Genomic DNA, 25,141 nt, shown 5'->3' with positions numbered 1-25,141 from the left:
AGAGAGAGAGAGAGAGAGAGAGAGAGAGAGAGAGAGAGAGAGAGAGAAGGAGGCAGGAAGGAAGGGAGAGAGCGAACTTGTTTTTAAGGGATTATGGGTTAGTAGGAGTGATAAGGCAATACTAAGTAACTAAAAGTTAAATATGACATAAGTATATGAAAGTCATAAAATAAAATGAGGGATCAAAGGAGCTAAAAATCATTTCTATTTTGGGAGATCAGAGATAGTGTTAGGATTTGCCCTAAGTCTTCAGGACAAGGATGGGCAAGACTTCAACTAGTAGAGATGAGGCTAAGAGCTTATCTAATGGGATGGGAAAATATCTGACAAATGCATACTTTTCTTCTCTTCAGCTTTCTATTTCCAAAGATAATTACTCATTTAACTTCTGCTTTGGTAAACACTTTAGTGTAAGAATATATACTTGCATTTCACGAAGTGAATTCTGAGCCTTTCATTTCACTTCAGGAAATTAGGGACATTTTAACAAACATCTTGTGCTGTGATCAAGACACGTTATCTTTGTTAGATAAGCAAACAATTGCTTTTGGAAGTAGAAAGCCAATTTACTGATTTTTTTTCTCTTTCCTTAGGTTTTAGCTAAAATTTAATTTTTGGCCCAATTGTTTGATTGTGGCATCTGTTTACACACACACACACATTTTTATTATTGTTATATTAGTTATAGTTACAGAGAACAGAATTAACTAGTTGGAAGAAATAGTATATTAACATTGATTTAGAAACCAACTAAATACTCCTGTTTCTTAATATAAGTTAATTGTCCACTGGTATCAAATTGGGTTTTTGAGACCATCTTTTGGCCCTACAGTATAGCAAGAAGATCATTGGCCTATGTGATCAGAAGTCATGGATTCTTGCCCAGCTCTTTCAGTAATTAACTGGGTGACCTTGGACATATTGTTGACCCTATCTAGTATTAGACTATAGGACATTTAAGATCTATTTCAACACTGCAATTTTGTGCCTATGTGGAATGGAAACTGAAGGAGCTGGTGAAGATATCAACCTTTGCCTATAACCTCCCCTATTCCATGAACAAGGTAATGTGGTTAGGGGGAAATTGCATGAGTCCTAGTTAGAGCTCTGCCACTAACATATGGCCTACTACAATTGAAAGTACAAAATTAATTTTACATACGTATACATACATACATATTTGTATCTAATGGTAGCCCTCTTGGTGGGGGAGAAAGAAAAAAAGGTACATGATAACTTTATTACATATCTTAAAAAGAATAACAAGTTTTATATAACATTTATAATTACTTGTGCAATCATTTTTTTTCATTCCACTATATTATGAAAATGCTTGTTTTATTTCTTAAATTCAGAAGAAAATCAAATTTTAACAAAAGAAAACATAAAATTGAGCCCCAAAGTATAACCACTATGCTCTAGGTTAGAAGCAGGATTAGAAGTAATTTAAAAAGTGAATATTGTTATATTTTGAAATTACCTGTGATGCCTTTGCTGTAAGGAGCTTCCAAAGAGGAACTCCCAACTTAGAGGGCTGCCTAGGGAACTGAGAAGTTCTTTCACCCAGGGCCACACAGCTAGTATGGAGAGACGAAAATTAAATCCAGGTTTTATGACTTCAAGACCAACTCTCTATCCACTATTTTACATTGCCTCTGACTATATTATGGTATATTATACCTGTATAATAACAGCGATGGATAGTCATGTAGTCAGTCAGGATGCATGACACCAATTTCTGGAAGCTACACCCAATAACCTGGAGTCCTGAATTTGATTTAGCTTACCAGGTGGAAGTGATCACATCCTTAGAGTATAATAATTCGAGAAAACCAACCACTGAGATTCTACGATATTTGGTGTCCTGAGAAATCCCTAGCAGGGTCCTGTGGAATAAATTAAACTCCCCACTGAACAAGGAGAGCACCTTTAGTGACACAACTGATGCATGCCAATGATGACCCCTCCCAACAGGAGTTGCATTTCATTTCATATCCTCCCAAAGAAGTAACTGTAACCACCTTAATTTCCTGCTCCCCTCATTCTCCATCAGTCAATGCTTTTGAAAAAATGGATGTTTCCTTTCAACACAGGATCAGTAATTTTTTGTAACGTCCATTTTAGTACCTTTTTTCTCTATAAATCTAGGTTTTGGTAATCTTCACCTTCTCTCTGAACAGAAACCATGCTTAATTGAACTTGTGAATGTTTTCTGTGACTACCTAGAACCACATCTCAGTGCACACTCCAACAAAAGGGGAAATCTCTGACTCCACAGTGTTAAACATTGATCAGAATGATCTTTTGATGGATTGGTGGAGAAGTTCATGGACAAGAAAAGCGGAGGAAATATATAAAACTGATCACAGATAGAGAAAAAAAGACTTCCTAAATGTCAGGCCCAATATGACTGTCTATAGTTCTAAAAGAATACAGAAAATGGCTATTGGGGGGCAGCCAGATATCACAGTGAGTAAGAGCACTGGCCCCAGTGTTGGGATGACCTGGGGATCGAATCTGGGCTCAGACACTTAGCACCCACCCAGAAACACCTGGCCATGTAACCTTGAGCAAGTTACTTAACCCCAATTGCTTATTTTAAAAAAAAATGGCTATTGGAACTTGTGGGAATTATATATATGAAGGAAGTGAGATCAATGCATGGAAAGACCCCATGTTAATTTTATGAAACCATCTTTACTATCATCAATATTAGCAAAGCAGCAGGGTATAATAGAAAAAACAAACACTAGAATTGGGATCCGAAGACCTGGGTTCAGGTCAATCATAGCTTTCCCGTTTCCCATCTATGTGATCTTAAGCAACTTGTTTAACCATTCTAAGCCTCAACTTCCTCATCCAAAAATAAAATTTTCAGATATCTGCATTACTACATAATAATATCTGCATTATTGATTTGCTGTAAGTTCCATTTGTATAAAAAAAGTGTTTTTTAACTATCACAATTATTATCATTAGGACTAGGCTTATAAATAAATAGCCCATGTCTCTTCTGTACATTTCTGATTTTCTTATTCTATTGTCACCCCTTGTTAAAATTTTCTTACTTATTGCTTGGGCTGCTATTCTAATAATGACCTCCTAAGTCAGTTTGCCCAATGTCAATGTCTTTCCTTTGAAATCCATCCTCCATACTTCTAAGTAATTTTCCTACTGCATAGGTCTGCTCACCGTGCTCAAATCCTCACTCAAAATACCTTCTTTGTCTTTGAGGTAAAATAAAAATCCTTTAGCCTATAATTCAGAGGTTTTTACAAGCCTGACTCTAACTTACCTTTCCATGCATATTTTCATTCACATACTGAATGAAATCCTTGACCTTGTCCTGCCTTGCCTTATGTTTCTGCCTTTGCACATACCTTCTCCCATGACCAAAACACACAGCCCTGCTATCCGCACCTATTAACAATCTTTTCATCCTTCAAACCCAGTGAAAAAGTAATTTCGATAGGGTCATGGAATTACAATTAGAAAACACCTTATATATAGTCTAATCCAATCTCAGATCATGTCACAGATGAGGGAACATGGCCCAGAAAAGTGAAGTGACTTTCCCAAAGTCACCCAAAGAGTAAAAGAGCAAGGTTTTGAACCTACCGTGAAACTTTCCTATATCTCCTCAACCAGAAATGATGTCTCTTTGTATCTCTCAGGACTTTCTAACATCCATTATGCACCTAAATTGTACCTTCCTTCCCTTATCCTACCCCATGTATTCTATGCATAGTTTGTACATATTTTCTTCCTTATTGTCTCCTCCATTTGATTGTGAGTTCTTTGAGGGTAGGGACTGTCTTTTGCCTTTTGTGCATCCCTAGTTCTTAGCATAATGCCTAGTACATAGCTTAGTAAATATTTATAAATTTGTTGTTTTCTAATTTGCATCATAGTGATATATCTATATCTATATATAATCTCCTCCCTTCCACCCCAGTACTATACATTTCTTCAGAGCATAGATTATTTTTTCATCTCCTCATTCCAGTTACCCACGGTATGGATGATTTTTGTTGTTTATTCATTTTTAGTCATATCTGAGTCTTTGACCCCTTTTGGATTTTCTTGGCAAAGATGCTGGAGTGGTTTGCCATTTCCTTCTCTGGATCAATTTTCAGATGAGGAAACTGAGGCAAACAGGGCTAAGTGATTTGCCCAGGCCGAATTTGAACCCAGGTAAATGATCTTCCTGATGCTAGTCCTAGCACTCTATCTACTGCACCACCTAGCTGCCCTAGGTATGAATGATACCTTGTATATTTCAGGCATTTAATAAATGATTCTTGGCATGTGTGTATTTAGAATACCCACTGTGATTTCAAGAATCCACTGCAAACCAGAATGTCTTTAAATGATCTCTACCACTACCTATAGGGCAGCTAGGTGGCACCAGCCCTGGAGTCAGGAAGACTCATCTTGCTAAGTTCAAATCTGACCTCACTTACTTACTAGATGTGTGAGCCTGGGTAAGTCACTTATCTCTGTTTGCCTCAGTTTTTCCCTCTGTAAAATTAGCTGGAGAAAGAAATGGCAAATGACTCCAGTATCTTTGACAAGAACACTCCAAAAAGGGTCACAAAGAGTCAGGCAATCCTGGAAAAGAATTGCAAAACAGTACCTGTTAAAGAGCTTGAAATCCTCTCATTTGAAATTCAGTCCTTTGGGTCCAGTATTCTATTTTGATCTTCCACAAAAATATAAATAATCTAAAATAGTAAATACTTTCATCTTTTAATCAAATAATACCTTAGGAAGGATTATAGCAACTCACTAAGATCTAGACCCTGCTACCACACCCTGGGGGAAGTGAAACTCAGATTGAAGTAAGGAAACATATCAAACCTATTTCAGAATTTTGCATTAGCCCTGCCCTACTAATGTGGTAAGCTTACTTTGTGTGAATAGCACCAAGGTGTCAGAAATTAGAAAGAATTAGGGGCGCCCAAGTGGCTCAGAGATTAAGAGCACTGGCTCCAGTGTTGGGATGACCTGGGGATCAAATCCTGGCTCAGATACTTAGTACCACACCCAGAAATAACTGGCCGTGTAACCTTGAGCAAGTTACTTAACCCCGATTGCTTTAAAAAAAAAAGAAATTAGAAAGAATTATTGAATATGTCCACGGATCTCATGGTATAAAAGGGGGCAATAATAGGTACTGAAAAGCTAAATACCATCTCTAGAAGTGAGAGGAAAGATTTTTTTTTTAGTTGGAAGAGGGTTAGTCCATAAATGCATATTTATTAACTACTATGTTCAAGGCACTGTGATGGTGGAATAAAATGGACACAAGTAGGAAGGAAATGAAATATCCAGTTATGAAAAAGCATAAAACAAAAGGGGTGATTATAAACAAAACCTAAAGGGAACAGGATTTCTGGCTAATCATCAGTAATTCAAGAGTTTCTTAGATGATTATGCAGTCAATCTGCCACTTCCTATGGTAAGTGAGTAGATGAAAGGAAAGAGAAAGTGAGTCTTATGCCAGCACTGATAGGTAGAAAAGGAGGGAAGGATAGGCATTGTATTATGGTTCATTTCATCATTTTGAAACAATTATACAAACAAATGACTTCAATGTTCATTCACATAAAACAAAAATGAAGGTACAGCCCACAAATCATTCCAAAATCTATCAATCCATCTCTTGGTGTATTTAACTACTTGGGAAGGATATGACCTTACAGGCACTTGTGATAAGCTATATGTGCATTATTAATGAAGTCCTATGACAGGAGACTTCCTTCCTGATAAAGACTCTTGAAAGAAATAGGTTCATTCAAACTAATAATGCATAAGAGTCTGCCATGTGTTAACAGTTGCATTTTTCTTGCAGATGGTTGAAAAGGAAGGATATCTCCAAAAAGCTAAAATTGCAGATGGAGGGAAGAAACTAAGGTATTAAAGAACCTTTTAATTTGGTGTGTCATGTAATTGATGTGGTCTCTTCATTCATATGATTAAACCTGTGTGTGACTACTATTGTTTGGGTATTGTAAGGTATTGAATGATTACTGTCATTTTCTACTCACCTATCACGATTATCATCATCATTATTCACTATATTTTGTTCTGCTGCAGGAAACATACAAATGAGTGTTTCATGACTGCTGAGAACTTGCAGTCTAAATAGATAAGAACCTTTCTCCATTTGTTTATAAAATTGATGGTTTAGGGAATTAATGTTTGCATTTAGTGATTATTTCATGCTTTGATAGCAGAACCAACAAAGGTTCCTGCAACTTTGGATCCAATTCACATCAATATAAAGGGCCTAGTTGCTGGGGTGGACATAATGGTAATGTTGGTAAAAAGAAGCTACTCTATTTTATAAATTGTGAAGAATAAATTTCAAAAGGTTCAGAAGAAAGATAGGTAGGACCTAATGAACTAAAATTCTTCAAGGATAGGCAGCCCAGATAGGATGGAAAACTCTCAAGAATAAAATTCTGAAGGCAAGAAGAGAAAGAATTGGAATTAAGAGGAAAAACTGAAGCTCTATGAAGAGACATATGTAGATGCAGAGGGGTGTCATCACAAAATTTTCATTAAAAGACGTATGGAGAAGAGGATAGTAAGAGTTGACAATAGACCAAAACCATAAAAGTGTTGTACAGCTCTGAAAGAATAGTCTCAGGATTGCTGAAGTTCTAAATTCAATGAAGGTAGGGAGAAAAGCCTACAAAAGGATGCTTAAGTTATAATGGAAAAAAAAACCCAGAAGAGATGAAACAAAGAAAAGGATTATCTCTTGGGATAAATAGGACCCTGATGTTGGAAATCAGAGAAAAAAAAAGACTAGCCAACTCTAATTTTATTTCTGTTTCTTCTATATTGAGAATGATTTTTCAGTTGAAATGGACAGAACCAAAATGGTTAATAGAAAGTTGATAAGTAGGGAGAGAGGAAGACATTAATTTCTCTTCATGAACTTGAGTCATCAAATCCAGAAGAATTGCATTTTCTGGTACGGAAAAAACTGGAAAAAATGTAATTTTTGAGCCACTGTCAATGACCTTTGAAAGATCATGGAGAATAAGAGATACTACAGTATTGGAAAAAGGTAAATATTTTCCCCAATTAAAACAAATGGAGAATAAGCCTGCAAATAATACAACAATGAGCTTAACTTTGGTCCCTGTCCCAAAATTTTAGAATTCTGGAGTGAGTCGAAAATGATGACCTTTAATAGATACAAATACATCTTCTTACCACTAGTTTAACAAAAAAATCAATATGACAAGTACAAGATGTGGAGAGGGATGGCTGTGTAGAAGATAATCTGAAGAGCTTTGGTCTTTATTAGCAAAATGCAAGAGTAGTATAACCTAATAGTATCGTAAGACCACCAAATAGCTTGCTCAAGCTTAGACTACATTAGGAGAGGTTGGGAGTCCAGAATTAAGGAGGCAGTAATCCTGCCATACTCTTTTCTGGTCAGGCCATTTCTATAGCACTGCATTCACTTCCGAGGATCATATTTTATAAATAAAATTGCTGAACTAGAGAAGGTTCAAAATGGTTGAAGGAATCAACAATGTTTGAATGGAGAAGAGAAGGATTAAGAGTGTTGTGATAGCTACCGTCATTTAGATTTGTTTTTGGAGAAATTCACTTAACCTCTCCTAGCCTCAGTTTCCTTATTTGTAAAATGAAGTGTTTGGAATTAGCTGATGGCCTTGTGGGTTCCTCCTAATTTCTATGTATCTAAATTTGAGTTATTCTTTGGAATCTAGATGAATTATTAGCTCTTTCATGACTCTTTCACAATTATTCTGGTCCACACTAATCTCTCCTTTCTTCAGAATTCTAATGTACTTACATACATTATCATATTGGATTGTTATAATGCATGTTAGCTAGATTCCAAGTTTGCTAAGGGCAAAGATGGTGTCTCCTTTTCTCTCCCTCAATACTCAGCACAGTGGTAGGTAAATGTTAGTAACTTAAATATTTGATATATTGAAATACATTTGATTCCCTGTGATATTCATACAGAAGAAACATGTATGGTGGATAAAGAGGTGCCCTCTGAATCAGGTGGAACTGGATTCAAGTCAAATACTGGCTTTCTGACCCTGAGCAAATCATGAAAGACTTCAAGTCTGTCCTCCTGCTTATCCATCTTTCCAACTATCTGGTAATTTGATATTACTAAAGCACAGTTTCTAATCACATCAACCCTTGGCTCAGTAAGCTCCAAGGGCTCCCTATTACCTTTAAGATTCAATACAAATTCTTTTTTTGATATTTAAATCTCTTTACAACATGTTCCCTTTAGTCTTCTTATACTCAATGCCCTCTACATACAACACTCCATCTCCCATTTCTGTGCTTTTGCATTGGCTATCCCCCTGTCTTGGAATATATATTCTTCTCACTGCTGCTATTTGGAATCCATTATTTCCTTCAAGAATCAGCTCAAATCCCACTTTCTTTGTGACAAATCTTTCCTAGGTCTCCCACATGCTAGTCCAACCTTTCCTAAGACTCACTTATATTCATTTTTTAAAAATATTGTCTGCAACTGTGGCATATAGACCTGCATGTGACTGACAAGGACCTCACTATCACACAAGGAGATCCTTCCATTTTGGTTGAACTTAATTGTTAGGAAATTTTATATTAAAATAAAATGCCACTGAAAACTCACTCATTTTTCCTAGTTATGGCCCTGGAGGGTAAGTTGAATAAGTTTTATCCCACTTCCTATGACAATACTTCTATAATGCATATTTACTAGCTACTTATTTATTCTTTTTTTTTTAATTGCCCTCTTTAAGGCTAGGGTAAGTAGATATAAAATTTATAAGAATTTACCTTGTTTCTATCACTTTGTCCACTATCTAACTTAATTCTTCTAAAACAATTAAACCTTTGTGTATGCATGTGCATGTATAGATATAGCTATATATATGGACATAGATATCTAAACATATACATATAAAGATATAGGTAGATAATGTACTTATGCACATAGAGATAACAAACTGACTAGCCAGATAAAACACTTAATAAGCATTTATTATATGTCAGACACTGTGCTAAGCACCAGGGATATAAAAATAATAAAGTAAAACAGTAAAATTTTCAAGAAACCTATATTCTCATAAAGAAGATAAAACATCAGAGGAAGATGGAAAGCAGGGATGTAGAAGGAAGGAAAAGAGGGCAACTATGTGGGGGCCAGGCAGACAGAATGAAGGTAGAACAGACTACAGGAATGAGCCAGTGAGATCTGGAGTTTTGAGGCAGGGGATGACAATTCATTGAGTTAGCCTCAAGGTGAAATACTGGGGCAGGGGTAGGCAAAGGCATCTGTTTCCTTGTTTGTAGCTCAGAAAGTAGGAACTAAAGAAGGGATTGCCAGAAAATACTTCAGAGAGTTTGGAGAAGGGGTATCTTTTAAAGTAATTGTACAAAGTGGTTTTCTGTATTTATGTTTACAAATCCATGCCTAATCAAAATTTCTACCATCTGAGTTCTACCTATCTCTATGATATTTCTACATATTAGATACCATACTGAAGATATATATTACAAAAATATTTCTTATTGAGGTGCTTAATGATAGTGAATTATAAAATGCCAATGCAGTTGGGAGCACATCGAAGGGATAAATTCATAGACCTATATACTCATCTAGGTAGGAGATAAGAAACGTAATATTGCCCAAATGCTTTTCACAGAGTTTTCAGAGAATATTGCTTCACCTCCTATCACTGTAAAAGAATGACGAGAATCAGAGGCAAAAAGCCTGAGTGAGACAGTTAACAAAAAGGAAGTGAACTTCAGGAACATCCAAAATAAAATCATTTTTTCTCCTGATGACGTTTTGGATTTTGTTGCTGCCATTCCTTACACAAGAAGAGGTGGTTGTGGGTGGTGTCACTAACAGTGATAGAACTAAAAGGGCTCATCAAATATTCATTTATTTAACAAGGAAAAAATATAAAGGATCTGGTGCACAGTTAATGAGTGTGTTCTAAGGACCATCTTCCATTCAGCTTCCTTTAGAAGAGCAAATGTGATCAATGTTGGTGTTATAATGTGCTGCCCTCCGGTGTCCATTTTGTAGAATGCAAAGAATTTCTATAAGGCTATTTGTAAGAAATAGATTTCTTCCCTTTAAATTTCTGTGTCAGTTCAGCTCTAGTGTGTTTTTATAAGACATTTGTAAGTATTTACTTTTGGATTTAGTAACCTCCCACCTCACACAAACAATGAACTGATTGGTAGTGATTTTCTTGGTAAGGACTTACTTCTCTATCCATTTGCAGTTAACTGATTTTATTTTTAACCTAATGATTGTTATATTTAAACCAAATTTGAGTGAAAACCAACATTCCCTAGTCCAGAGAAGTTTTATGAATTGTAGGAAGAACAGTAGTCTCTAGTACTTCACTTATTTATTTGACTATGATATGGGAGATATCTCTTTAATCTGCTTCGGAGAAGTGGCCTGACTGTTGAAGTTATGGATTCCCTGATACAGTGTGTATGAGAGTGTGTTTCAGAGAGAGAGCAATTAGCACCCATATCTCACCTTTGCCCACTTGAGGTATGTCAGGGAACATTCCCAGCAGTATAGAAGTAGAAAAATGATAATGAAGCCCTCTCTCCAAGTGAAATCCTGACTCTAGATAGCCATGATTCAATGAGCCTAACTGGGTTTAGGGTTAGGACTGCAGAATACCTGGGCCAGGCTAAGAATGTAACCTTTCTTCAAAAAGGAAAATGATTCAAATCAGCTTCTTCACAGAAGAGACCATGTTTAATGCTTCTTCGCATGTATCACTAAACTTAGTACAGTACTTACTACCTAGAAGGCACTCTGAAAAACTTGCTAATTGATAGATCAAAAAGGTCATTTAGACACTGACGGCATGTGGGAAATATATTGTGGAGCTAGAGGATAGGAAGGTAATAGCTGTGTTGAAAAGTCAAGATAAAAATTAACTCAGGATAGACCACTGTGACTTACCGCAAGAAGAAAAGGCATATGAAACCTAAAGTTTTACCCAGAAGGTATTTAGACAGATTCAGGTGATTTTAGGCTACATCACTAGAAGCATAGCACTTAGAACAGGGGGCATGATGGTAGCATGGAGTAGAATGGCTGAGGCCTCAAATGCCGGGACCAGCAGATAATACAATCTAGAGGAATTGAAGCCTTGTAATAGAGGAGTGACATGATCAGAGACATGCCTTAGGAAGACTTGGCAGGGATATGAAAAAAGATTGGAGAAAGGATGAAGGGGAGGTAGGAAGATCCTCTGTTATTATAGGAGTGCATACAAGAGACAATGAGGGTATGAACTGGGGTGGGTGGGTGTGTATGTGGTGGAAATAGAAATAAAGTGATGGATTGAAATGATTTTTCAGAAGAGGATCAGGCAGGACTTGGCAGACATTTGGATGGAGAGGGCAGTCAAAAACATTCTCTTCTTTTGAACCCATTTTACAAAGAGAATAGTAGTGATGTACCTTCAACAAAAATGAAGTTGTTTGGGTCAGAGGAAGCTCTTATGGAAAAGCTAGTTGATTTTGTTCTGGATGTTGTTTGAGAAATCAGTGATTTATTGAAGTGGGGATATCCAACAAACAATTGGAAATAGAGATCTATAGTTATGGGGAGTTGAAGATTAAGCTAGAGATTGGAGTGTCAACTATATCAACCAACAAACATTTATTAAGCCTCTACCATGTGCCAGGCTCAGAAGGGAGTAAAAGAAAACTGAACATGTAGGAAGACCAAGTTGTAAAGAGATTCAAATGTCAGACAGAGGCAGAAGTCACAAGAGTAGATGAGATCATTATAATAAATAAAATGGATGAGAAGAGAGCCAAAGGATGAACCTTGGGGACACTCACATTTAAGTCATAGGTAGAGGGAGACTCAAGAAGACTGAGAAGAATTGGTCAAAGAGTTAGGAGATGAACCTCAACAGTACAGTGTCACAGCAACCAAGAGAGAAGACATTGTAAGGAGAGATGATCACCAAATATTACAGATAGATATGCATATAGATATAGTATATATAATATATATATATATATATATATAAAATAAAGAAAATGAAACCAGAAAAATAACATTGATTTTAGAGGGGGAAAGTTTATAATTGATCTTGGAAAGAAATGTTTAAATAGAGCAGTGAGAGAAGAAGTCATATTGTGAAAACTAAAGGAAGGAGTGAATGGGGAATGAGAAGAAGAAGCAAGTGGAGTATTCATTCTAGAGGTGTATCAGTGAAGGGGTAAAAAAGAGAAAAGGTCGTATGCTTAAAGGAGAAGCAGAGGAAAGGAGAAGGTTCGTTTTTTGTTTTTGTTTTTGTTTTGTTTTTTTGAAGAATTTCAAAAAAATCTGAACATATTTGTAGGACAAGTCCTAGGGAGAAGGACAGATTAAAGATGTATGGAAAGATTTGTATACTCTATACCTTCTCAACTCACCCTCAGTTGTCCCTCCTCTCTAATTGGAGGGCCGGAGATTGGAGTACTAAACCCCTAATTCTCCCTTAATAGAGGACTCACAACTGTCCTAGTAACTCTATTCTCCATAAGCAACTCTGCTTGACTTCCACTCCACAGAACAACATGTCTCCCCTCCCCCCACCCTTTGCGCCCCTCTTCTACTCATCCCCAAACCTTTTCAGTGTCCTTTTCTGTGTTATCTTCCCCCATTAGATTGTGAGCTCTTTGAGGGCAAGGATTGTTTCTTTTTCTTATTTGTATGCCCAGGGCACATAATAGGTATGTGAGACAAATATTTATTAAATTTAATTGAATGAGAGGGAATGAAAGAAAGAGTAAGATCTTTGAGGAGAGAGGTGAGAGTAAATTTAAGAATACAGGTAAAGTGGTTAGCTTTGGTAAGATTAAAGGTCTCCCACTTCTGAGATAGGTTAGATAGACGGGTGGAGAAACCTGCAACCTAGAGGGCACATATGGCGCACTCAGTTAAAGTTTTAATGCAGGAAGAGCATAATTTTATGTCCAGAAATCTGGAGGCAGAAAAAAAAATTGACTTCAAGTGGATCAAAGATCATGTAGTTCATATAAATGTTGTGAAATAAATGCCCAAGATACAGATATTTCTTGAATGTTTAACCCAATTTTACAGTTTGAAAAATTCAAAAGCAAATTTCCTTTTGAAAAGAGTACCTTTATTGAACCAGTATGCCTTCAATCAGGTCAATAAGTTCAAATGAAAAAGAGGGAATGGAATATACAATGTTGTAAAACTTAATTAAAAATATATTTTGTAGGTTTTCCTGTGAGTCTCCTTAAAAAATTTCCAAAGACTTCTTTGCTCTTTGTGTGAATTGAACCTTTCCTTCCACTTTATGATCCTAAAATAGAAAAAAAAATGAGGTATTGGGAAGAGCATTGGGTTAGGAACTAATTTACCTCATCTCTCATTCTGACTCTGACGTGAACTGAATATTTGACATTTGGAAGCTACATAACCTCTGTTGGCCTCAGTTCCCTCATCTTACAAAGGACTGAGGAGGAGAAGGGAGAAATGTTGAATGAAAAGGTTATGACATTTTCTCCTTCTTTTAGGATTCATTCCATGAATCATAAGAATAAAATCATCCTTGGTTTCCAAATTAAGAGGCAAGATTGATTGGCTATCCTTTGGGAATCATCTCCTTTTATAATTTAAGGTTGTTGATTGGTTAGAGAGACATTGTTTCTTATCACTATATGCCTTCTTGAGTGGAACTCACTGTACTCTCTAGCGTGTCTGACCTTAAAACTTTACTTTTACCACAATTAAAACATTTTATTAAAAATGTCTCCTGTTTGTATTCTGACCTATAGTGTGAATAATGCTTATCCAATGAGCAGACTTAATAGTAGAGGTGAGATCTCTTGGCTTATGTTTCTATTTTAGCATTGCCTTAGTGTAAGACCTTGTTTATGCTATTTTCTTTTCTTTCTCATTTACAAAAGTGTTATGTCTAGTAGCAAGTCAAGATTTTAGGAAGATTCAATAATTAAACTTATCCATGACCTTCTAGTTTAGAGAAAAATATCCCTAGGAAAGAATGCACTTATTCATTCATTCAACAAAAACTATGTGATTTCAAAGTACTTACTAGATAGTGAGTGGCAAAGACACTCAGACCAATAACTGCGATACAAGGAAGAGTTAGATAAAGGACAAAAGAGAGATCTGGCCGAAGTGCTATAAAAAGTGCAAAGTACTATGGAAGATTGAGGAGGGAAAAGTTCCTTTCACCCAGAAGGGAAGAGAAAGCTTCAGAGAGTAGGTAGCACACAAGTGTTTATTATTACAGAATATTTTTCCTGTTACCAGTGTGGTCTTCGAATATACACTGATCAACACTTAATAGACAACATCTTCAAGAACTGGTTAAATTTTTCCTTTAAAGATTTGTACCCAGTACCTAAAATACATAGAGGCAAATTATGATATGACTTCTTCAATTCATAAACTTGTTTTGCTTGTATTTTTTTAAAGGAAAAACTGGTCTACTTCCTGGATTGTCCTTTCTAATCGGAAAATAGAATTCTACAAAGAATCTAAGCAACAAGCTCTTTCTAATCTGGTAAGTAGTTATCTCTTGACTGCTCTCATCTTTTCAGAAATATTATTAAATATAAGTTTGGTATCATCAAAAATCTCTCCATGCCTTCAAGCCTCTAACATCTGAAAGTAGATTCAGGAAATGACTCAATAAACTTTTAATCAGATGAAGAGGGAATGGAACTTAGTGTCTGTTTTATTAAGTGGTGCATTTGGAGAATAATTGCAAATCGAGATGAATGGTGAGTGGCTCTCTAGTAATGTGAAGGTAACACTTTAAATTGAGGTGCCATTTATAAATGCTTTATTCTTATTTATGAAATGATCACTAAATGCACCTACTTGCTCAAATAATGTATTATAAAGTATGTTATAAAATGCATTAGTAATAAATGCTTAATGGATGTGGCTATGGGAAGCTGTTGTAAAGAATATTATGAGACGTAAATCGTATTAAACCATATATGTGCATCTTTAATACATGAATTTAAGTTGTTATCCAGCATGCAATAAAGCGCTTCACACATTAATAAATAATAATCAACTGTTTATAAATGGCACCTTAATATAGGGTATACCAGTGGGGAAACACTGTAAGTTAGCAAAGTGATTTTTTATCTTAGTCTAACTGTGACACCCACCATATCCAGCTGACCTCACTGAAAAATGTTTATGACTCCATCTAATGCAACTAATACAATTCTTGTATCCAATAGCTACTAAAAAGTGAAATTTGTAGTACCTCAGTATTGTACCTTCAGGAGAGGCTGCAGATGTTTGTCTAGGAATTTGACAGTCAGAACACAAACGGCACTGGCATATAGCCCTTCAGTGCTATCATAGGAATGCTGTGGCCAGCAAACTCCTCCACTGTGTCCCAAACACAATAGAAGTCACTACTGCGGAAGGACCAAGGACACATCTGACAGAATGTGATTGTGAATGGCTCCCAAGGCTGAGCTAACCTGCCATACCTTGTTGAAGTGATGTGTAGCTGGAAAAGGTGAATGCCTGGCAGGAGTCAAAAACAATAATGTAGTATATACTTGGCAGGTAATGAAATGCTGGAGAGTTCTCTGCTCTCCAGCCATGAGTCATGTTTCCTATGTAATCCTCTTTAAATGGGAAACACAAAATCATTCACTAAGGGACATTCATTAAAGGAGGAGATTGGAGGAAGAACAAAAGGTGGCATTTGGTATATTCTGATAATTGCAATAGCCCTTTATCCCCAAGTGGCCAGCTGGTTTCAGAGTTTTGATCTGGTCCAATCAGGAAATTAATTATGAATAAATTAAATATACTTGAAATTTTTGTAGTGAGCTACTCTTGAATGTTGCGGAAATTGGTGTCAGTGTTTTTTGGCCAGGATAAGTTTCAAATAATCTCTTTTAAGGGAATGAAGTAACCTTAAGGGCAATCTGGAGGTAAAAAAAAAAACAAAAACAAAAACCTCCCATTCCAAAGCCATCCCCTTGGCTTTTCCTTTGGATGAATTCTGAGGGGGGAGGTGAGGAAATGAAGGGCAATTGTTTACATTGCTCAAGCTTTGCTGCTGAGAAGATCATCTTTGTCCTGCTGAGTGAGAAGAATACTGTTGGAGCTGAGTTTATATGAATGTGCTGGGATAATGGGATAGATTAGGTTCCAAATTAAAGCATTTGGTTTAGTTTAGTTTCTCCCCCCCTTAAATCTCTTACCAGGAGATGCACTTATCAACTGCTTAATTTTATCCAGGTGGGAGGAAACTCCATTTAAAGTTATATTGAATATTTAAAAACCCAGCTCACTAATTAGGTTTCTTCAGTTTAAAGGTAATTGGGTCTTCAGAACTGTTGCAAAAATCACAAACTCCTTGACTTTTAGAAGAAGAAAGAAGAAATTGGTAAACATATCTTGGCAGTACTACCAGAGTACTCCTGGCTCAGTTTTCAGTGCCCTTATTTTTTTCCCAGGCACTCATTGTCTTCAAAGGGAATTCAGGGCAGGAACTAAATGTGATCTTTGGTAATAGAGATGAGAGTTAAGAGCTCTTGTTTATACAGCCTGAATTGTCTTACTAGTTGGTTTCTTGGATTTGATTCTAAGTATCAGAGCCTTAGTGGAATCAACAACATTGACCAGTCTCATTCTCAGAGAGAAGATATGCTGATTGCCAAGCGTTGATCAAAGATAATGTGGTTTATTTTGAAAGAGTTTCATCATAAACTTTCGGATTTTTGTTCTTATCCACTTAACACATACTGGAGTGTGTTTTATTGTATTCGGGTTGGGGAGGAATTCCTCCCTTTCATCCAAAAGTCACATGAAACTGTTCATGACTAATGATAGAAATGGGTTGAAAAATGTAATATGCACATGCTCAGATTTACCAAATGGCTTGGTTCAACCCATTTTGGTAATTCAGGTACTTGAATACTTGGTGTAAATTGAGCTAATCTAGGTATTCAAAGCAGAGAAAATAAGCTAATGGATAGCAATCCAAGAAAATTACCACCAGAAACCCTCCTCAATAGAAAATATACATTCATGTGCTGTGCTAAGCTTAGGGTCCTTAATAGTCTTTTTCCTCATATAAAATTTAAACTCTTCAATGCAACATTTTAAAGTCATTCACAATCCAACTCCCTCCTAGCTTTTTAGACCTATGTTATATCCCCACCCACCCTGTTGCACTTTGCGTTCCAACTAAACTCACCTAATAACAGCTGTTCGCCAAACCCAACACTTAACCTCTCATCCTCCTGCTTTTGTCAGAAACACACTTTAACTTGCCTCTCAGTATTCCTGGTTTCCTTATAGGCTCAGCTTAAGTGTTCTTCCTACAGGAAGCCATTTCTTCTCCCTTAGCAGTAAGAGAGTTCTTTTCCTCCTTGAATTAGCTGCTATTTACTTATTTTTGTACATGTCATATCTTCCCAATGGAATTGGCAAGTCCTTGAGGACTGGTGCTGCTTTTAATCTTTGTATTTCCAATGACTAATATAGATAATACCATGCACAAAGGACTACAGATTTTGAGTTGGAATAAGCTTTAGAGGGCATTTTATTTAATACTCCCTCCCCTACTTTACAAATGATGAAACTTGGGTAAGAAAAATCCACTGACTTGCCCAGATGTATAAAGTACTAAGTTTCAGTCCTAGAATTTCAGTCTTCTTACAACTTACATCCCCAAATATAAGACTAGATCAAGAGACACTAGCCTCCTGGCTGTTCCAGGAATAAGACATTCCATCTCTAGGCTCTAGGCATTTTCTTAGATTGTTCCTCATGCCTGGGATACTCTCCCTCCTCCCCTCTGACTACTGACCTCTCTGGCTTCTTATTAATTAAATTAAATTTAAATTTAATTAAAATCTCATCTTCTACAGGAAACCTTCCCTAATCCCTCTTAATTCCAGTGCTTTTTCTTTTAATTATTTTATGTTATACATAGCTTACTTTGCATATCTCTCCCCCATTAGAATGTAAGATCCTAGAGGACAAGATTGTCTTTTGTCTCTTTTTGTATCTTTAGGATTTATCCCAATGCCAGGCACATAGCTGGTGCTTAATAAATGTTTTTTGATTGTGAGAATGATTTACAGAGAACTCACCAGTCCATCCACATTGAGAGATATACAGATGTTTCCACTAGTATCAAAATATACCAAGACAACCAACAAATCTGAATTTCTGGTTATGTTTTCATTTTTAAACTTCATACTTCAGGATGTCTAGCCGCTAAATGTGCCAAGAGCCATAACTTTGGGGCTAGAGTCTGAATGTAAGAACAAATCACTCCATTCAGGTATCCCAGTTGCTTAAATATTTTATAAAGCTGAAATCTATTTAAATTGAATATGAAGGAGAATTTAACAGATTCTGTCTCAGAGGTGAATAATGTAATAAGAGCACAGGATGACTGGCTTTAGAGCTAAAAAGCATCTTAGAGATGAACAAGTCTAGTCCCATCAATTTATAGATGATGAAGCATTTCAGAATCTATCTATCTTTTGAAAGTTACATAATGGGTAGTGTTGATTTCCCTATCATCTTAAATTCACTTTCTTTTGCTGCATTCTAACTTAAATAATTTTCAGATAAATAAAATTGCATTATACAAATGGGAAATGACGACAAAATTAGACTCTTCTTTCATTGAGAAAATATGTACTGAGTGCCTCAATGCATCTAAGGAATGGGAAAGGGGAAGAGAATAAGCATTTATGTAGTTCTGACTGTGTGTCAAGCACTGTACTAAGTATTCTTTTTAGAAATATTGTCTCATTTGATCTTCACAACAATACTGTGAGGTAGGTGCCATTATTATCTTCATTTTACAGTTGAGGAAACTGAGGCAAACAGAGGTTAAGTGACTTGCCCAGAGTCACATAGCTAGTAATTGTCTGAGGCTGATCTTCCTGACTCCAGGTCTAGGGTTCTATCTACTGTACCACCAGCTGCCCTTAGGAAGATATAATCAAGAGGTGGGGGAAAAAATCTGATATGATTAATTTAAAAAAATTGGTAACTGAGAGGATAATGACAATTATATGTGCCTTCTTTAAAATCTGCTAGAGGTGAGCCTAATACTAGCACTCTCTCATGTCAGGTACATATTAGGAAAGGGAATCCTTTTTCAATAAACACCACTGGGAAAAGCAGAAATTAGTCTGAAAAAGTGAATAGGTATAAATTCTATATGGATAGATCATCCAAGTATAAAAAAAATCAGACCATAAAAATTTATAGAATAGATGTTAACATACTTCATAATTATGAATGGGATAAATTCATAAATAGATAAATGACAGAGGATAACAATAATTTTAATTATATGAAATTTAAAAGCTTCTACAAAAGTAAAACAAATTTAGTCAGAGTAAGAGTAGAGAAAACTATTGTATTGTAAATATCTCTAACAAAATGCTGATATACAACATCTATAGGAAATTGTCATAAATAAATAATATTAAATACCATTCCCAGAAGTGGTCACCAATAATTTTCAAAACAATAAAGAAACATTATAATTACCTAAAATATTTAAGATAATTAATAATGAGCAAATATAAATGAAAAGAACCCTAGTGTACCAACTAACAGCTATCTGGCTAGCAAAGGTCCTAAAAGCTGAGAAAACTCATTTTTGAAGTGATTTTGGGAAGACAGGTGCTTTAAATCACTGCTAGCAGAGTTGTGAATTGGTTTCACCAGGAAAACAATATGAATTATTGAAGAAGGTTATCAAACTGTTCATAACCTTTAACCCAAAGATTCTACTACTGGGACTATATTCCAAGGATGTTATTGACAGAAAAAAAAAACCTTAACATAGAAAATCTGTTCATAGCAGCATCATTTATAATGAGAAAATGCTAGAAACAATATGTGTGCTTAACAATTGAGGCAAGGATGAATATATCATGAGATATATATATAGAGAGAGAGAGAAAGAGAGAGATAAATATATCTATACATATATGTGTGTATCTGAATATTACTCTACCACAATGAAAATTATGAAGAATTAAGGAAAATATAGCTAACCTTGTATAAAGTAATGCAAAATAATGGGAGCAGAGTCAAAAGACCAGCATACAAAATGACAATAATATTTAGAGAAATAATAAAACTTGGGTCAAATAAAATCGTACTTCATTGCCAAAGTTAAAGGACACAGCCCAGAATGCCTGAGTGAAAATAATGTTTGAATACAGTAGTCAGAGGAACTTACACTTATAGCCTGTATAACTTTGGGCAAGTCATTTTACTTCTTTGCACCTGTTTTCTGCAAAATAAGTGGGTTATAGGATACCTTGTTCACCTTCAGCTCTATGTGATCTTGTGATGCTGTCTATTAATAATAAAATGTTTTCTTTGAGAATATACTGTGTCAACGAGATTGTTTGGATATTCTGTCAAAGTAAAATATATAAATAAATTCATTTCAAATTTTTTTTTCTTTTTGGAGGGCAATTGGGGTTAAGTGAATTGCCCAAGGTCACACAACTAGTTTTTGTGTTAAGTGTCTGAGGCCAGATTTGAACTCGGGTCCTCCTGATTCCAGGGCCAGTGCTCTATTCACTGCACCACCTAGCTGCCCCCAAAATTATTTATTTTTAAAGATTGTTGACCAGCATTTTTTAAGAAGAAATGACTAACAGAATGAGGGGCTATAGTTTGCAGGTGTGAGTAGAATTAAAAACACCTTATAGGAAGTATATTAAGCTTGGTAGAGAAAAAGACAAACTTAGAAACAGGAAGAAAATTCAGGAAGGCAATTTTGTAAGTGGAAAATAAAAAAAAAGTTGAAAGAGTAATTGTTGAATGAGGACTCCCTCTAAAGTAGAAGATGAGATTTGCTGAGAATGAAAGAGCTAGGGAGAAGCTAAGATGTTTCAGTACATTTACTGTTGGATTGATTCCCCTTTTCATGGACAGAAATGCCTGAGGTTGGACAGTGTGGTGCAGTATAATCATTGAAGCTGAGGAGGGCAAAGAGATGGGAGCTCTATGTGTTGGCATTAGTAACTCAAGCAAATGTTGACGTCATAAAGGATGATGACAAGGAAAAGATAGAGAAAAGGACTGTGAGTCAAGTGCTGCATTATCTTGGAAGTTGGTAGATGATAGAGCTGAATTAGTCATCGGGCCTCCTTTGCCTCTTGACTCTGCAGCCTCCTTCTCCCATTGGTGAATTCTTCCTGATACCTCCATTTTGCAGAAAATCCTCAAACCAATAAACATTCATAGTTAGGACTATGCCACTGTACCTCAGCTGCCTCCTGACTCCAGTCTTTCAGGCCCCTTCTCCTATTGGTGGGTTCTTCTTGGAACCTCCATTTTGGGGAAGGGCCAGCCATCCTTCATTCTCTGGACTTAGCCACCATCCCCTCACTCTCTTTCTATTTTCAGGTCCTCTTTTATGTGTTGTCTTCCCTTAGTAGGACATAAGCTCCTTAAGGATAGAGACTGCCTTTTACTTGGATTTGTGCCCTCAGTACTGAGCACAGTGTTTGGCACATAGTAAGTACTTAGTATTAAATGCTTGTTGACTGATTGATTGTTGAGCTTAAACAGTAAGCAGTATATACTTCAAAGGAAGAGATACTATTGAGGTATGGTGGAATAGGAATGAGCATTCTCTGTCTTGCTTTCCAGTTAATTGAAGTAGTGGAAGAAAGCAAATTTAGCAAAGAGGAAACCCAGTTTTCAGTTCATTCGAGGAGGTGAGGGAAGTGCTTGTGCAAAAGGTTGATGATTTAGGGAAGTTTGCTCAAAAATAGGATTGTAACTATAGAGCTGGAAGGAACCTTAATAGCCATTGTTTTACCCCTTAATTTTATAGTTAAGGACACTGAGGTACAGAGATGGAAAATGACATGCCTAAGGTCACATAGTAAGTGAAGAGGTGGTTTTCAAACCCAGATCCATTGTGTCATTCTACTTCTTAGTAGAAAACACCATGAGTAGAACCAAATGGAAAGATATAGTAAAAAGTTGCCCCAATAGGGCAAGGAGTAGGACTATTCTTGAAAGAGATTAGGAGAGTATGGGAAGAAGCAGCAGGATCGAGGAAGGTAAGCACAACCAATAGGTATGGATTAAGCAAGGGATTGGAGGGTGAACTGAAAGAATCTGGCAATACGTGAAAAATTAGATCTTTCTCTATGCATCAATTGCTTTGTTGTGATACCTGTGTCATGCACAGATGCTTGAGCTTTTCTGTGGGTTATCTTTTGAGAACTTCATATGGAAAGTGAGGATGTGACTATGGAGAGAGATTAACATTTGCTATAAGTTTCAGTCTAGATGGCTCAGTGGATAGAGCACTTGAGGAACTAGAGGGCCACATGTGACCTTGAGGTCACAGGTTCCTTACCCCTAGTTTAGCCTATCTGCCCAAATGGTTTGCTGAGATATGGTCACCATGTATACTATACGATAAGATGACTCTGTGAAGAGTGAATCAAGGATGACACCAAGGTTGGAAGCCTAGAAAACAGTGACAATGAAAATGCCATCAGTAGTAATAGGGGAGTTTGGAATATGATAGAGTTCTATGTGTGTGTGAGGGAGGAGTGGAGATTGAGTTTTAATTTTGGATTTGTTGAATTTGAGACACTTGAGACCTTGAGCTGTCTCATGTACAAGTTGGGATACAGAACCAGAGCTTAGGAGAGAGAAGAACCAGAGATACAGGCCTTGAGAACATCTTAATTCAGATCATTGAAACCTTGGGAGCTGATGTAATTTCCCCAAGTGAGATAGCATGAAGGGAGAAAAAAAGGGACCAAAACAACTTTAGGGGACACCAAGGTTAGTGAGTATGACCTAAGTGAATGTCCAGCCACGGATACTAGAAGATGTTAGGTAGGAGAAATAGGTGAGAGAACAGTGCTATGAAAACCTAGAGAGAAGAGAATATTCAGAACACGAAAGTGATTTAAAATGTCAAAGGCTGCCAAGTGTCAGTTACACTATAACATTCCACAGAATTTTAGAAATGGTACAGATATATTAGGCACTTAACTTGCCCCAGAAAGAGGTCCCTTAGCATTCATACTGTTCTGAATAAACCACATATGTTAAAAGTATTTTTAAAATTATATTTTATACAACAGTCAAAAATCTTTAACTAATAGTAGGTCAACAATACCACTTTGAATGAAACAAAACTTTTCAAGACATTTAATGCACTGTTTCCTCTTTGAAACCACTCATCTTTCCATAACCTTGAAGACTAGAAAGGAATAATATAAAAGGCCTCATTAAAATAATCTGTTTACTTTTTAAAATATTGTTTACTTCCAAGAAGAGTGAACTCAAGCATTACTTAAATAATATAATGAAATCAATGTTCATTCAGTATAGTATGACTTTAATAGCAAAATGAACTTATTTATGAGTATAAAATGATCTGATTTAGCAAAAAGATCAAAATAATTTTTAATCAGAAAATTGTTCATTAGTTATTAAATATTGTGGGCAAAGTGAATATGGGAAGTCTTAGCTTTGCAACGAAAATATCTTTCTTTATCTTTGCAAAGAGAGTACCTTTCTTCTTACCTTTCTGACTTCAAAAGAGAAACTGGAAATGTATCACCCAACTTCATTCATCATCCTGTTGAAGGAAATTCAGGCATTAAAAGACAGCTTATTTTTCACATCTAAGCTCATATAAAAGACCTGTCTCGGGGTGGGGGGGAGGAGTATAGTTATCACTGGGAAAGGGTTTTTTTAAATTATAAATATAAAGTCTTTCCCCCTCTCTTTTTGTGGTTTACACAACCATATGGCCTCATCATTTCTAATAATTAGACAAAATGATAACGTAAAACCTAAGGGGAAGAGGAAAGGGAGGGAAGGCAGAGAGAGAGAGATAATGTATTCCTGTATTTTATTAACAAAAACCTCTTTCTAATCAAAAATTAAATCAAGCAACTGATATAAATACAAATGAGGTCTTAGTTCTCTGCATTATACAGTATAGATGGATTTTTATAATTTTCTCCAGACCTGATCATTAACCACCATAAATACTGCATCTTACATGACTTTTAATAACCAGAAAACCTATGAAATTGATATGATGCTACATAAATGGATAATAGTGTACTATCCCTAAGCAAACTTCACCTTAGGCTGTCCCAGAGATCTATTTTCATTATAAAGCTTGACTCTCTGAGGTTTATCATTTTGGCCAAAGTAATACAACTGAATTATAGTTCGTCATGTGATATAATATGCTTGCATGCTTAAAAAATGACTTTAGAAATAAAGCAATTTTTTTCTCCTGAGCAAGTATTTGCTCTTGGGTATTTAATATTAGGTTATTGGTCCTTCTGGAAGTTTACTTACTGAATGAAAATGCTTTTTGTATCCATATTCTAAGAGACTGAGTGCTGGACACACTGACTCAGGGCATGGATCAGCATCCATTTTGTAATAGAGATTCTACCAAAACAGAGTTTTGTTTTGTTTTACATTAGCAGAGTATTTCTACCTGCTGGCCCCTCCAACCACCACCAAGATATCAAACCTATTGTTAAAAAAATACTTTTTCTTTTTCTATAACTTTGCATCTCTACCAATCCAATGGGATTTGGACATATAATAAAAGTAATTTCAGAGTGTAAACAGCTATTATACACTTATGCCTTCATGTTTTAAAAATTTATGTGTAAGTGGCCTTCCACATGAAGACAAAGAGTATAAGGCTTTTTAAAAAAGATTAATATGACCACAACAAATAAAAACATTATAAAGAATTGCAAACAAAAAAACCCTTACAAAAATTAATACAATGTGAAAACAAAATTAGAGCAACAGATAGCATAACAACTATGTTGATATTAATGACTATAACAAAAACAGCAACAAAATCTAGATAAAATGTACAAAATATCATGTACAATGTATATGCACAACTCACTTTCAACAGCTGTCGCCCAAACCATTTTGAGTCAATGAGACTTGGTGATTTTATCCTCCTCCATGATCACTTTGGTAGGAGTAAAACCATCAAATGTTTAAGTGATTTTAAGTTTCACATTTCTTAATGACAGAAATAAA

At 35.9% G+C, this 25,141-nt stretch overlaps 1 protein-coding gene across 1 annotated transcript in view; it reads left to right on the top strand.

Annotated features, from left to right (window-relative positions):
- The window catches only part of ARHGAP15 (Rho GTPase activating protein 15), an 859,970-nt gene that overhangs the window by 133,988 nt on the left and 700,841 nt on the right, over positions 1-25,141 (top strand). The window contains exons 4-5 of the mRNA XM_069066760.1: positions 5,855-5,916; positions 14,513-14,600. Coding sequence (XP_068922861.1) covers positions 5,855-5,916; positions 14,513-14,600 — 150 coding nt within the window. The remainder of the gene's footprint in view (positions 1-5,854; positions 5,917-14,512; positions 14,601-25,141) is intronic.

The sequence above is a fragment of the Petaurus breviceps genome, unplaced genomic scaffold (assembly GCF_028583685.1).
Source record: "Petaurus breviceps papuanus isolate PSGF00001 unplaced genomic scaffold, PetGlider_PUasm1.0 90723, whole genome shotgun sequence".
Lineage (NCBI taxonomy): Eukaryota > Metazoa > Chordata > Mammalia > Diprotodontia > Petauridae > Petaurus > Petaurus breviceps.
The sequence above is the reverse complement of the archived record's forward strand: the minus strand, read 5'-3'. Positions and strand labels throughout refer to the sequence as shown.